This window comes from Nyctereutes procyonoides, unplaced genomic scaffold (genome assembly GCF_905146905.1).
Source record: "Nyctereutes procyonoides isolate TBG_1078 unplaced genomic scaffold, NYPRO_anot_genome, whole genome shotgun sequence".
In the NCBI taxonomy this organism is placed as follows: Eukaryota; Metazoa; Chordata; class Mammalia; order Carnivora; family Canidae; genus Nyctereutes; species Nyctereutes procyonoides.
Window position 1 is genome coordinate 17,758,249 of NW_026575047.1, and position 15,647 is coordinate 17,773,895.

The 15,647-nt window shown below is 45.3% G+C and overlaps 1 protein-coding gene across 5 annotated transcripts in view; it reads left to right on the forward strand.

The window, feature by feature from the left end:
• Window positions 1–15,647, forward strand: part of TBC1D1 (TBC1 domain family member 1) — a 237,772-nt gene that overhangs the window by 177,517 nt on the left and 44,608 nt on the right. For all 5 annotated transcript variants that reach the window (XM_055326533.1, XM_055326534.1, XM_055326535.1 and 2 more), the window contains one exon: window positions 10,507–10,692. In XM_055326533.1, the coding sequence (XP_055182508.1) occupies window positions 10,507–10,692 (186 nt within the window). The remainder of the gene's footprint in view (window positions 1–10,506; window positions 10,693–15,647) is intronic.

Here is a 15,647-nt window from a genome sequence, read left to right on the forward strand (position 1 = left end):
AGGCCAGGGATTCTTGAACTTCATGGTGCATAGAATTCCAGCTGTTAAAAGCCGGGTCATGGAACACCTGGGTGGCTCAGTGGTTGAGCGTCAGGGCATGATCCCTTTCCGCTCAGGGCATGATCCCAGGGTCCTGGGATTGAGTCCCACTTTGGGCTCCCCACAGGGAGCCTGCTTCTCCCTCTGCCTGTGTCTCTGCCTCTCTCTCTGTGTCTCTCCTGAATAAATAAATTAAAATCTTAAAATAAATAAATAAATAAAATAAAATCCAGGTCACTGCGTCCCACCCCAGAGTCTGTGAACCAGTGGGTCTAAGGTGAGGCCACGACTGACGTTTCTACCAACCAACCAGATGATCCGATGCTGCTGGTCTGGAGACTACACTGTGAGAACTGCTCTCCCACAGGCAGGGCTCATGGCCCCAGTTCTGTGGGTGCTGCCCCCGTGTGCTGCTGTGAGGAAGCGGGTCAGGGAGACTGTCCTCCATACCCACTGTGGGGTCCAGGCAGGGTGAGCTTGAGCAGCGGCTGTCCCCTGACGGGTCCTCTTGACAGACATGTCAGGGAGAGCTAACTGTAAATGGTGAGTGTAGGATGGGCTGACATCTTTTAAAATCTCCATGTGGATGAGATCAGAGGCCTAAGTATGAGTAACAGGGTCACTCCCCACGTTAAATACTCACCAGCTCTGAAGCAGAACCCCATGGCTTGTCATTTTTTCACTTCCCTAGAGCTTGTGTCCGGATGACGGTCTTGCTTACCAGCGCAGGAGGCCCTTCACTGCTCAACCTGACCCATTTCTTACCATCTGCGTGTGCTCCCCCCACCCCAGCGTTACACCCTTGCCCAGGGTCACGTGGAACCACCTGAAATTCCCAAAGTCATCACGGTGTTATATTTTTTTAATTTTTTTAAAAAAAATTTATTTATTTATTCATGAGAGACACCGAGAGAGAGAGAGAGAGAGAGAGAGAGAGAGAGAGAGAGGCAGAGACACAGGCAGAGGGAGAAGCAGGCACCATGCAGGGAGCCCTACGCAGGACTCGATCCCAGGACTCCAGGATCATGCCCCAGGCCAAAGGCAGGCGCCAAACCACTGAGCCACACAGGGATCCCCATCGTGGTGTTTTAATTCCTGTATTTCATGCGGAGTGACCTTCCATCTCTGGCGGTTGTCCTGAGGTTGTGCTTTGGGACTTGGCCCTTGACCATTGCGTCCAGCACTGTCCCTCCCTTACCCCCACGAAGGGATCAGAGTGGGACTGGCCCTCCTGGAGGTCGGTCTTCCATGGTGTTCCTGTGAGTGCTGACCGTGTCCCCCACTGTCCAGACGAGGAGAGAGAGAGCACTGGGGTGCGGGGGGCAATGGGCACGCAGTGGCTGCTGGTGGGCGTCCCGGTGCCTCCTTGCACATGCTGCTGGCACCACCCAGGGGTCTCTTGTGCTGCCAGTGGTGCTTGTCCACCCTGATGTGTCCCAGGACATCGCCAGAACCACAGTTTGAGATCCAGTGTTCTGGACGTGGCAATAGGAGAGCAAACTGTGACAGGGCTCAGGGTTTTATAGTCCAACAGACCAAATATATGCTCATCTGTAATAGTTTTATTGACTTTAATCAAGAAACAAGAGCCCTGACCTTCAGCCCTCTTGAAAAGTACAGTATTGTTCCCCTTGCAGATGCCAAAACAAATGCAATTTATTTCAAAGGATAATTTTATCTCGTGCATTAAATATAAAAATTCATCTACAGCATTTTCCTGGCTCTTCTCAAGCTTTTATGCAGGCTTTAGGTTTCCTAGGCACCACCTACCTCCCCACCGCTGGGGGGGAACCAAGCTCCGGGGGCCTCTGCTCTCAGCAGTGCAGGTGGGGGTGCGGGCTGACCGGAGTGCCAGGAGCGCCCCCTGCCCACCTTTCCTTCAGTCCTGGGCCCTCTGCCTGGCCGTCTGCCCCACGCTTCCACCACCACGGCGCCTGCCCTGCAGTTCTTCGGAGCTGACCTCATAACCCCGGAGCAGGTGGATTCAGGGCTTTTGGCTTCCTTGACCCCAAGTCCTCTTCATAGAGTCTTGGAGACTTCCCACAAATAGTTAATTTAGAAGGGTGTAGGGACAGAGACATGAAGAACCAAGAACCTTGCTTCTCTTTCTAGTTTTTTTTTTCTTTAAGATTTTATTCATGAGAGACACACAGAGAGAGGCAGAGACACAGGCAGAGGGAGAAGCAAGCAGCCTCCCCGCAGGGAGCCCGATGCGGGACTCGATTCCAGGACCCCGGGATCACACCCTGAGCTGAAGGCAGATGCTCAACCGCTGAGCCACCCAGGCGTCCCCTCTTTCTAGTCTCTGCATAGCTTAATAAAATGTGTGTGCCCAGCTCCCCAGCCCTTACCGTGCCCTCCCCTTGCACCCCACTCCAGAGTTAGGCTCGATAGCCTGTCTTCATAGCTCCCCCCGCCCAGCACTGGTTCACATGGTTTTATACCAGCCCGGCGTTTGACCCGCCAAGCTGTGCGTTCCCCGACAGCCGTGGTATCTTCCCAGTGCTGAGGAATGCGCAAGTGCAATACATCTTCCTAAAGGCTGTAAAAACCTCACATCTTTCGTGATTCCCAATTCCTTACTCATTTTTTTTTAAATTTTTTTTTAATTTTTATTTTATTTATGATAGTCACACAGAGAGAGAGAGGCAGAGACACAGGCAGAGGGAGAAGCAGGCTCCATGCACCGGGAGCCCGACGTGGGATTCGATCCTGGGTCTCCAGGATCGCGCCCTGGGCCAAAGGCAGGCGCCAAACCGCTGCGCCACCCAGGGATCCCCAATTCCTTACTCATTAATACATAAGTTAACCGTTCAATGCTTTCTGTTATCTGGGCTCAACCACTCCTGTCTCATTTTCACACACACACACGCCTCTGCTCATTAGCCGAAATGGGTCATTGGAGGAGGCATTGAGAGTCGCCTGGGCACCTGGTTTATGCCGCCCCGTTTACTTGAAATGCCTCCCATCATTTCCATCTGTGTGACTTTTCCTTGTCCTTTAGGAAAGCTCGCCGCTTCCAAAAACTGGTCCTGATGATGGTGATAAGAATGGCGGTTGCCATTTTATTGAACACTTGCTATGTGCCAGGCTTGTATTTTCCACACATTTACCTATTTAACCACACACACACACACACACAACTCCACACAGTATAGATACTCTTACGCAGGTTTTGCAGACGAGGGAACAGTTGTAAAGCGTCAAACCACATGTTTGCGGTTGAGTAGGTTAGTGGTGGAGCTGGGATTTGACCCTGGATGTGTGACCCCCCCCACAGCTCATGCTCTTGACCTGATAGACAGGAGAGATTTCATTTTTCTTTGAATTTCTAGAACACGTTCTTTGTATTTTCCAGTGGCCGAGTACTTCTCCCAATCACCCTGTCGAAATTTGAGGGATTATGTCCTACTCATATCTGGATTTCTAGCAGGCATGTGGCAGAGACTTCTTTTTACCAAATGTTTTTTTTAAATCCCATTTTCCTGGGGCACCTGGGTGGCTCAGTGGCTGAGCATCTGCCTTTGGATTCGGTCATGATTCTGGGGTCCTGGTATTGAGTCCCGCATCAGGCTCCCTGCATGGAGCCTGCTTCCTTCTCTCTCTCTCTCTCTCTCTCTCTCTCTCTCTCTCTCTCTTTGTCTCTCATGAATAAGTACATAAAATCTTAAAAAAAAAAAATCTTGTCCCTCTATCCTCATCCCTTGGTAACAACTGTTTTACTCTCTTTTTTTAAATGCATTTTAAAAATTTTTTAAGTTTTTTATTTAAATTCCAGAGTGGTCCATGAATAAATAAATAAAGTATTTAAAATAAATCCCATTTTCCTGTGGCTGGACCATTCTATAATGCAACTGTAGAAAATAACAAGGTTCTTTATTATAATTATTACTATTTTCCATAAAACATCCAGAGAAGTCCCAGTTGGATATAGAGCAGCCCTGGGTAAATGAATCCTTTTGGCGACTGTTCCACGTGTCTCTGCTCTTCCCCGGGCACAGGGCAGAGCCGGGAACACAGATGTCTCTGCGCTCTCGGCAGCCCCGTCCTGTCGTAGGAGAGGTAAAGTCGTTCATGCTCTGTAAATAGTTTGACAGCATTCACAGAGGACTGCCTGTTCCTTCCTGAAATCCACACGGCTATTTTACTCTTTTTTTTTTTTAAAGAAATTTTCTTCAGCTGTTGGTAACAACAGATGCTGCAGACGCTAATCCCTGTTGTTGACTTTTCTCCAGAGGCTTATTGTTCAGTTTTAATTCTCATTTCCAAAATCTATTGGTGTTGTTAAAACAGAGGTTTCAGAATAACTGGAATCTTAAACATTTCTTCTTCTTTTGACGTGAGACATCAGGATTCTTGGAATGGAGAGAGTTGTAAAATGCTTTGAAAGCCAGAACGTCGGGAGAATAAGGGCCTATGCCTTGATGTTTTTTCCCTGGAGCTCCCCTTTCTTACAAGGCACTTAACATGTGACTTAATGCCATGTCTATAAAAGGTGGAGAAACTGCAGTTCCAACCTGATACAAGTTTGTGAAAGTACCAGCCAGGGGTCCTGTGTTCCATACTCGACGGGCAGAAGCTGGACAGCTGGGGGGCTGTGTGCGTGCTCCTTTTTCTCCTGCCCTGTCCCAGAACCAACTGTGTTCATACCAATGATGCAAAGTCATGCTCTTCCCCACACATCTGTGGCAGAGAGAGAGAGAAGAATGTAGCAGCAGCGTTTCAGGAGAACAGTTTGGCAGCTAAAATATTGACACCCCAACACAGATCAGATTACGACCCCGTTGAGAATGTCACAGCAAGGATTTCAGTGGAGGCAGTTGTCTCTCAGGACTCCTGAATTGTGGCTGGCTTTAAAATTCCCAGAACCCATAGAAACCTATGGTTTCTGAAAGGCTCTGTAATTTAAGCATGCTACGTCCTGTCATTAAAGGACACGTGAGAATAGTAAAGTCTAATCCTAGGCTAACGTGCTATTGCGGCTGCTGGGTTTTGTGGCCCTGCAGACTTTATAAGTATGTTGTCTGTAAGTGCCTGGGGGCTCCACCTTTGGGGTGGTCAGAGGTGAGTATCACTTCCCACACTTTGTACCGGGGGACTGGAACCCCAAAGGTATATGTGTTTCCAGAGGTTTCCAAAGAGGGACCACCAAGCTGGCCTAGGGGTGGAGGAGCCATACCATACTCGTACCCCATCAGCCTCTGTGCAGCAGCCTCTCAGCAAGAGCATAGGTTGGGGAAGGAAGCCGGATCTTCAGGGTTACTCTGAAGAATGTTAGAAACATCTAAGGAGCCTCTCTTAGACCACGTAGCACCTCACATCCCAGGCACATATAAGGGATTCTATATAAATACCGGTGCGAATGGCTTAGGAATTACCCAAGTTAACGCACATATTTGTTATTTAGAATAAGGTTCTCAGCTGACAGCTGACCAACATCTTCATATTATCCTCACCCAGACCCTGTCCCTCCACTCGACCCCCTGCATGTTGAGTTCACGTCTCACCAGACTGTACCCCAAGCACAAGTGTGCGTGTCCCCGTGAAAGAGGACTAGTAGAAAGCTGTGCCCTGGGACAAATCTGGATCTTTTAGCACTGACAAGGAAACAGCCCACTTGGATTTATTTAGCCAGGCCACATTTAGAACAAACCAATATTTGTCCCCCTTTCATAGATTACTAAGTAATTTTGCAACTAGGCTACTCTTAATATGAACAAAGGATAATGTATTTAAAAGTTGTTCATTATAAACTGTAACAATGATAATTGTTATCACATAACATGAATTTGGGTGAAGGGGATGTATTTTTCCCCCCTACCAGAGTTTGGGAGAAGAATAAGTAATGGATTTTTAAAATTCTAAGTGGGGTTCTCGCTGGGGTGATTTTTGTCCTCTCCCTCCTCCTCAGGGGGCAGTTAGCAACATCAAGGCATTTTTGGTGGTCACTACTGGAGTGGGTACTGTCCTCTGGCAGGTGGTGCCTAGGGAACCCTAAATACTCTCAAATGCACAGAACTGTCCCCCACGACAAAGAATTACCCAGCCTAAAATGTCAGTAGTGCTGAGAAGTTGAGAAAACCCTGCTGTCAACTGTTAGGTTTATTCGGTGACCTTTACAGCAGATTAGCTTTTATTTCGTGAATTCAGAGGTGAAGTTAACACTAGTACTCGTGATCCTTCTTTGTGTTCCGCACTTGGCCTTGGCACCCTGGCCAAGGTCGGGACAAGCTCTGGCCATGTGTGAACGCCTCGACTCAGGTAGCCGAAAAGAGCGCCTGCACGGTATTCTCGTGGCAGCAGTGAAGGGGAATGAAGAGGTGACTTGCTGAGTACAGAGGGTTGCACGAGGGAATGAAGAGTAGAGCTGCAGTGTAGAGCCCCAGAATGTGCCCTGAGGACCAGCAGCGGCCGCAACCCCAGAGAGCTTGCTAGAAATGCAGCTGCTCAGGCTCCGCAAAGACCTACTGAATCAAAATCTGGATTTTAGCAAGATCCCCACGTGATGCTTGCACATCTAGGAGTTAGAGAAGCACTGGGTAAGCATTTTGTACTTCGTGTGGTGGCCCAGACTCTTCCTAGCTCTGACCTTGATCAGGTTACAAAACCTCAGTGCACCTTAGTTGTTTTGGCTATAAAATGAGGATGACAGTGTCACCTGTTTCATGGGGGTGGTCATGAGCATCAGACAAGCTGATTTGTGTCAAGGCCTCACAGTAAATGCTTAACAAACTGAGCTGCAATCAATAATAAAAAGTAGGGGCAGCCCCAGTGGCTCAGCGGTTTAGCGCTGCCTTCGGCCCAGGGTGTGATCCTGGAGACCCGGAATCGAGTCCCGTGTCGGGCTCCCTGCATGGAGCCTGCTTCTCCCTCTGCCTGTGCCTCTCTCTCTGTGTATGTGTGTCTCTTTCATGACTAAATAAATCTTTAAAAAAAATTAAAAAAAATAATAAAAAGTAGGCATAAGTAGAGAACGTTAGGGAGGCAACACGTCATCATCACCAACAAAGCCTGTACTCCTTGCTGATCTAATTCTTCTGAATAAGAAAATAGCAAACACTGGAGCATCCTCAGACTCTGTTTTTTGTCAGAAACCCAAGTGGCAGAGAGTAATGGATCTGGGGACGAAGCAGCCTCAACTCCCAGATGCGTTCCATCAGCCCAGCCTGGGTTACCCTTGCTCTGTTCATTACGTTGCAGGATTTGAAAGTAACATAGAGGGAATTTTCAAGACACGCCAGAGAAGAGAGGGCAGTGGTGAAGAGGAGGGATGAGGTTGGAGACAGGAGGTGAGGTGACATGAGCCCTTGACTGATGAGCAGGGCTTTAGGGTGAGGAAGAATGTCCAGACTGCACCTTGTGCCCTGTCACCGGGGTGGGTCCCTGGCTGTCTCCTGCGCGCACCTGCCCAAGGTGAGGCGGTCTCCCCTCGATCGCTTTTGGGAAACAAGACCCTTGCCAGCCAGTGGGGATGTAAATCCCTCAGCGTGAGATGAAGCAGAACTTGAATCACCACCGCAGTGTCCAGCAGAGTTTCAGCAGCCGGGATGGTAAAAGAGAAAAGGGAAGAGCTCAGATGGAAGACTTCAGACTGCAGAGTAAGATTGAATAAGAATACTGACCAACGTGCCTTCTGAAAGAAGGATCAACTTTAGCTATAGCGTATTCAGGACCAACTAATGCTAAGTACACAAGTTTGGGGAGATTGGTTTGTCTTCTGAGTGTTTTGCAGAACATCTTGCAGTCTTTGATTTAAATTGGAACAGATTTGCATTACTTTTCCTCAGTTGATTATAAAAATGACGTTTTTATTGTCACGAATTTTGAAAATACAGAGAACAGCAGGCACGCCCAAACCAGGCACCCATCTGTCTCTCTCTTCAGCAGTATCTGCCAAGCACCTGCTGGGTGACTGGGGCTGTGCTGGGTGCCAGGTAAACCCTCACTAACAAGGTGGCCTGTCTTGCCTCAGAGCTTACAATTGAGAGGCTAAATTTTTTTTTTAAGATTTTATTTATTCATGAGAGACACACACACACACAGAGAGAGGCAGAGACAAGGCAGAGGGAGAAGCAGGCTTCATGCAGGGAGCCCGACGTGGGACTTGATTCCAGGACTCCAGGATCAGGCCCTGGGCTGAAGGCAGGCACTAAACTGCTGAGCCACCCAGGTGTCCCTGAGAGGCTAAATTTTGGTGTGTTTCTTTCCAGTATTTTTTTGTGTGTGTGCTGTTAAAGACTATGTAATAACAATAAGAGCTAATGTTCGCTGTATATTTACTGTGTGTTCGACTCTGTTTCAGGTACTTTGTATGATGAGTATTAATCCATGTAACACTTATTAAAAAAAAAAGATTTATTTTAGAAGGCATACAAGCAGGGGGAGGGAAAGGGACAAACAGACTCTGCTGAGCGCAGAGCCCACTCTCTCTACCAAGTGGGGCCCACCCTCTCTACCATGGGATCGTGACTTGAGCTGAGATTGAGAGTGGACGCTTAACTTACTGAGCCACCTTGTAACACTTCTGTGAGGGAGGTGCTGTTATTCCTGCTTGACAGATGAGAAACTGAGGCATTAAAGGGCTAAGCAACTTGTCGAATCACAAAACCAAAAAATGCAGAGTCTTGATTAAAACCCAGGCAGCCTGGCTCCAGAGGCTGACTTGACTTACCGAATGGTCCTGCTTCTCATAATAATTTTAAGATTGACATCATCCAGTACAGTCAACTGTGATTCCTGCTTTTATACCGACCATTACACACGAGTATCCTCCAAAAGGAAGAATTTCAATTTTTTCATTCATTTAATAGGATCATAATAAATTGACATAGATAGAAATGTGATAAGCATTTAAATACAGAGACAACAAAGCATTCTTAATTTTCATCATAATTTTTTTTAATCCAGTAACTTTTAATAGGAGTTAAAATGGACAAGTCACTTTAGGAAATGAAACGTTTGGTACCTTGTGTTTGATTTCATAGATTTTGTAGCAGGAAATCAAACCCACCTTTAGATAATAAGGAGTCAACGCTGAAACTGTTCCGTTCTGGAAATTAATTATAACGTGGAATTTTGTTGGAACTGTACACTGGAAGAGATTGTATGTTGTGTTCTGGATGGTTGTATGATTCAGGTTGTCTGTGAAGGGCTTTTCACAGAGCGTGTTAGGACTGTGATTTTTATTTAGGTTCAGTTTAGAGAGAAGTTCCCAAGAATACATTGCCTTAAGTGAGGCCCACTCATATAGGAACTTCTGCTGTTCGTAGCTAGTTTCAGAGTAAGCAGGTGGGATGTTCTTTCTGCATGTCTGTGAGGTATTTGTGAGAACAGCACTGTGTACTAGCAACGTGGGGTCTGCAGTTGAGAAGGGTACAAATTCATAAAATGTAAAGTGATTTCAACTAATAAACAGGAATCTGAAAATTGATGACATAGGAAACATTTGAATTACAGGGATATCTAGCAGAAAGCATGGACTTCCAGCCAGAGAGACATTCGTTGGGATCCCAACACACCTGCTTGTTCACTGTCTGACCCTGGGCAACTTACTCTGCTTCTCTGAGCCTTTGTTTTCTCTTCAGGCTAATCCCTGTCTTCTGGCATTGTCATCAGGATTAAATGAGTCTGTCTATAGAAAACACCTGGCATGGTGCCCAGCACTTGGTAGAGGACCCTTTAATGGTCACTGTTATTATTGGCTATTAAATATGCTTTAATCTTCTTCCAGAATACCTAGTCTTATAGCTTAGTGGTTAAGAATGCACGTGGAAGCCAGCCTTCATGGGCCCCTACCCTTCCTAGCTGTGTAACATTGGGCAGGTGTCAAATGTACTTAGGTTTGCTTTTCTTTAAAACTGAATAGTTTTAGTAGCTACATCTACTAATAGTAGCTACATCTTAGAGTGGTTGAATTTTAAATAAACTAGTGTCTATAGAGCCCTCAGAACAAGCTGGTACAGAGTGAGCACTCTGAATGTTTGCCATTACCAATAATACAATCATCAACTCAGAAGAAAATAGAAATATTGCACCTTTAAAAGTAGATATCTTTGAGCATTTCCTCAGCTCTTACAGCTTTTGCTTGCTATTTGATGTATAATTTGATGGTTGTGGCTCAATTGATTTCAATGCATATTAAAACTTGAATTTTAAATCTGGTGATATCATTTCATAGTATCTGAATGGACAGAAATTTTCTGATTTGACACTATTTTTAAATTTGTACTGAAAGGGATGCCTGGATGGCTCAGTGGTTGAGCATCTGTCTTTGGCTCAGGGCATGATTCTGGGGTCCTGGGATTGAGTCCCACATCGAGCTCCCTTCATGGAGCCTGGTTCTCCCTCTGCCTGTGTCTCTGTCTGTCTCTGTGTTTCTTGTGAATAAATAAATAAGATCTTTTTTAAAAAAAATTAATTTGTACTGAAAAAAAATGACTGTTCTGAAATGTCCGTTTCCATCCCCAGATTATTCGGAACTGGGGGAGCATCCGCCACGATCTCCTTTAGAACCAGTTTGTGAGGATGGACCCTCTGGCCCTGTCCCAGAAGAAAAGAAAAGGACATCTCACGAGCTTCGAGAGTTATGGCAAAAGGCTATTCTGCAACAGATTCTACTCCTCAGAATGGAGAAGGAAAATCAGAAGCTGCAAGGTTGGTTTGCCATTCTCTTAGAATGAACAGGCCTGATCATTTTTCTTGGCTCTGAAGCGAATCACATCAGACCACAAGTATGCTGTCTTTAAAAAGAAAAAAAAAAAAAGCAAGCTTCTCCCTCCTCCCCCCCCCTCTATATATATATTTATGTTTACTTTCTCAAAGTCAAGTTAATGATAATCTCACCAACCATATGAAATTACTCCTGTATGGTCATTTTAGCATACTGTCTAGAACTTCAAAGAGGCAACCTTCAGATGTAAGCTTCAACCCTCAGAAGAGTGTTTTTTGTTTTGTGTTTTCTCTCTTTTCCCCCCCTACTTTGCCGTCAGCCACGGTCTGTGCTTGGCTGGTGAGGTATGAGCTAATCCTACACAAGTCATTTAAGTTTGTAACCTGTATGTGCATTTTTAGTGGGTTGCAGGTAATCTGAAGAGGATTAAGCCTTTTTTTTTTTTTTTTTTAAGATTTTATTTATTTATGCATGAGAGAGAGAGGCAGAGACCTAGACAGAGAAGCAGGCTCCCTGCAAGGAGCCTGATGCGGGACTTGATCCCCAATTCCGGAATCACACCGTGAGCCAATGGCAGATGCTCAACCACTGAGCCACCCAGGTGTCCCTGAAGAGGATTAAGCTTTAGTGTTAGCTGAGTTTTACCTGAACCATTACCAACCTTTCCTATAGGAAAGGAGTTTCGACTCCTACAGACTCGTTTAGGAAAGGAGTTTAGACTCCTATAGATTCATTTAATGCTCCTGACAGAAGGTAGGTGTTACCCTGAAGAAGAAACTGAGGTTCAGACCAGCCACATTCTTGCCGGGGGTTATGTCAGTATGAAAATAAGACATGAACTTTGAAAGTTTAGATTTTGTTCATTTCCTGTTTCTGTACTGTTGCTTTAACCAAAAAAAAAAATATTTTTTTCATAGTAGCTAAGAAGCTAAGTGGGCGGTATAATGGAAAGAACATGGAGTATAGAGAGCTGGCTGGATATAAAATAATGGCCATTCTGATCAGGAAGTCTGAACGTGCTTGTTCAGAGGGAGGCTGTGCAGAGTCGTGCCACCATGGCCCAAAGCAGTTTTGCAATTAGGCTACATTTCACTGAACTTACTTCTCAACTGTGGATCTTCCACCTTTTATCTTAATATCTGTATAGAGGTGAAGGGTATTTGTGCCACCATGGCCCAAAGCAGTTTTGCAATTAGGCTACATTTCACTGAACTTACTTCTCAACTGTGGATCTTCCACCTTTTATCTTAATATCTGTATAGAGGTGAAGGGTATTAAGACACCAAATCTGATGAATAAGGTTCATAGTCCAAAAAAGTATATCATCTTTGACCAAAAACATGAAGTCAGATACAAAGTAATAAGACTTTTTTAAAAGATTTTATTTATTTATATAGGAGAGACCATAGAGAGAGAGAGAGAGGCAGAGACACAGGCAGAGGGAGAAGCAGGCTTCATGCAGGGAGCCTGACGTGGGACTTGATCCCAGGACTCCAGGATCACGCCCTGGGCTGAAGGTGGCACTAAACCACTGATCCACCTGGGCTGCCCAATAAGACCTTTTGATATGAAAGTGGTTTAGTGGTTGGAATGGGCTACTTATGGATACAGTGGGCTCTCCTCCGTACCTGGTACTGAGGCTGGGCAACGGCTCATCCCCTGAAGTGGCTGTGGAAGGGGTGCCACAGTGGGGGGACTTTACCGCAGTGATGGCTGTTTTCTCCAACTCTGTTTTTCTACCATTTTCTTGTGTGTTCTTGAAGGCAATTCCAAAAGCAGATGTCTAAATAAATCTTTAAAAAAATAAATAAAAGCAGATGTCTACAAGAGCTCTGACTGTGACGGCATCATTGAGTGTGCCATCAGCTGAATGACCGCTCTGGACTGCAGCACTCACATTTGTGTGTCTGTTGGTTGGGATTTTTGTTGAAAAGCACAGAGGCAGTTATCTTCATCATGTAGATCATAAATCCTAATACTTATCCTGACTAACCTTCTTCGAAATGACAGCCATGGAAAATCGGAGCGTAGCTGTAAAATGGGAATGACGCTGGCTTCTTGGGATGTTGGGAGGAATCTTGACTGCAGTTGATGAGACAAGATCAGTCTGCCGCAGAAGCACAGCCCCTGTCAAGCTGCGTATATGATGACTAGGCAAACCAGGATGAACAGGGAAGAGCTTCGTAAGGTTACCTGGAACACTTTGCCAGGTGTCACGTTCAGTTCACTGGCCCTTGCCCCCACTTTCTCACTGTTTCCTCATTCCACCTGGCAGTGGTCAGTCTTGTGTGGTCTTTCATTCTTGCTATCTGAATTCATTTCTCTTCTTAGCTCTGTAAAGTTCAGCATGTTTACCTTTGTGGTGAAAGCATAATAAATTTCCTTAATAGAGTTTAGGAAGCATGGTTTCAGTGCATGCAGTACCTTTGTTGCTGAGAAGCTTAATCATCAAAAGAGCCTGACCACGAATTGCCTAGAAAACATTTAGTAAGCTTTGTTGGGGTGGGATGGGGGCAGAACTTTCTCATTAAATCCAGAAGCAAGGGGTACCTGGGTGACTGGGTCAGTTGAGCATCTGACTTTTGGTTTTGGCTCAGGTAGTTGATCTCGGGGTTTGGGCTCAAGCCCCGTGTCCAGCTCCACTATTGGCACGGAGTCTGCTTGGAACTCTCTCTCCCTCTCCCTCCCTTGCTTACTTACACTTGCTTGCTGTCTCTCAGATAAATAAATAAATCTTTAAATAAATAAACACCGAAGTCAGATTTGACAAGAACCAAGCAGGAGTATACTGTGTACTCGAGAGAGTCATTCTATGGCATTTTTTTTTTGGTTGCTTTCTATTTTTTTTAAAGATTAAAACAATTTTTTTAAGGTTTTATTTTATTTGAGAGAAAGAGCACAAGTAGTGGGGAGAGCCAGAGGGAGGTGAAGAAGTAGACTTCCCCTGAGTGGGGAACATGATGTGGGATTTGACTTAACGACCCAGAGATCATGAACTGAGCTGAGACCAAGAGTCGAACTCTTAACTGACTGCACTACCCAGGTGCCACTTTTAGTGGCTTTTTTAAGGAAAAGTTAAAGTGTAGCTGGAAGTGGTTGAAGTTGATCAGATGTTAAAGCTGGATTACTTGCTGTTTGGGAAAGAAATTAGAACATGTATGAGGAGGATCTTCTATGCTTAAGTCTATGTCCTGGCTTTTGAACATGTGGATTAAGTATATCTGTTACTATTCCAGAACCATGGCATCTGAGAAAGAACCAAACCACATCATCTAAATCCACCTCACTCCACAGTAGGCAGTTGGAAGCTGACTTGTTTTCCCCGGAGTTAAACAGCTAATTTTCTGTGGTGCTGGGACTAAAACACATTGCCTGTCTCCCAAGCCAGCAGTCTCCACCGTGCCCCGGTGCAGGGCCATTTTCCCCCGTTATAAACGAAGATGCAGGCAGCCTAATGCAGGACAGGATGCCGTTCAGTACAGCCATGGTTTGGGGTTAGCACATTATCGCTTGTTGAACTGACTCGTAAAATTCAGAATTTCATGCTTTAAATTAAAGTATCTGCATAATGTTACAACACATTGAATTTTGAATTTTAATTGAATTGTAATGAAAGATATTTTTTAAAGGTTCTTTTTTCCTGGTTAAGCAGATACAATAAAAAAATAAAGAATGAGTGTGGTTTTTCTAAAATCTCTACAAGTTTGGAGGTCATTTCATCATTGATGTTTCCAGCCTCTCAGCCTTTCCTGACTGAGTTTTTAAGAGATGGTGGGAGTTGGACAAACATTTTATCTGCGAAGGCAGTCGCTAGTGGTGTGGGATTGGGGATGGGCAGCTGCAGCCCCCCCAGTGTAATGGGCATAAATCAGACCTGAACATTGTTGGTCCAAGGTCCAAGTTAGCTCATACGTCCGTGGTAAATGGTAATACATATTTTAGATGATTCTTTTGCAAAGTTACATTTGATCTCATGTGGTCCTGGTTGCCCTAAGCCCAGAAATGCACAATCATGGGTTTGTAGACCTTCATTTAATATTTTAAACAGTTTGGTCGTATATCTGAAGGCCTTGGCTGGGAGCCTTGATATTTGTTACAAGCATGCACCAACTGTCTGGCTTGATAAGGCATTTTGGAGGCTCTGAATTTTAGGCAGCAGTGTTCAGATCCTCAAACAGCAGGATGGTGCTTGGGCCAACAGTGAAATACACAGATTAAGCCTTTTCAGTGGAATCTTCTGGCTGGATGTTACCGCTCTGTTGACTTCAGAGCAGGTTCCTCATGTTGCTTCCTGGGCTCCTTCATGCAGCCACACAGGCTCACAGCAGATCTCAGTGCCAGGGAAATGTCCGCTGGCACCAAGAGCCTAGTGCTACGTGAAGTCACTGTCCCCAGCAAAGCTAGTCCTGAACCCGACTTGCAACAAGGATTGTTTAGTGGGACCTTAAAAAAATGTGTTATTCAAAGCAAGAAGGAAAAGAATAAAGATGACAGATGAGAAATCACAAGGGCCAGAGTCCCTTGACAACCCACCAGCTGGCAAATAACGTTGGGCAAGCCCTGTACTCGCTCTGAACTTTAGTTTCTGGGTCCATGAAATGAGACGCTGGACAAGGGGTCCCTGCAGCCGTGTGCAGCACCATCTTTTGACGCATTTGTACTTGAAGGTGGTAAATTGGGTCCGTTAAGTACATAATCCACGCGTCAGATGAATAAGGGCTTACGGTCGGGAGCACTAAGCAGATGAACTGAGTTATTAGCCTTTGCTCAGTTTCTAACATGGAAAAAGGAAATCTTTTATTTCGTGTTAGCAGCACTTTGTAAAGCAGTGTTTCATACTTTTCCTTACTTGACTTTATATTTTTGATAATTTGTGAGTGCTGAGGAGTAGACTTTTTGTAGATGCTCAGCATAACCAGAGCCATTCAATGAGGTAGCT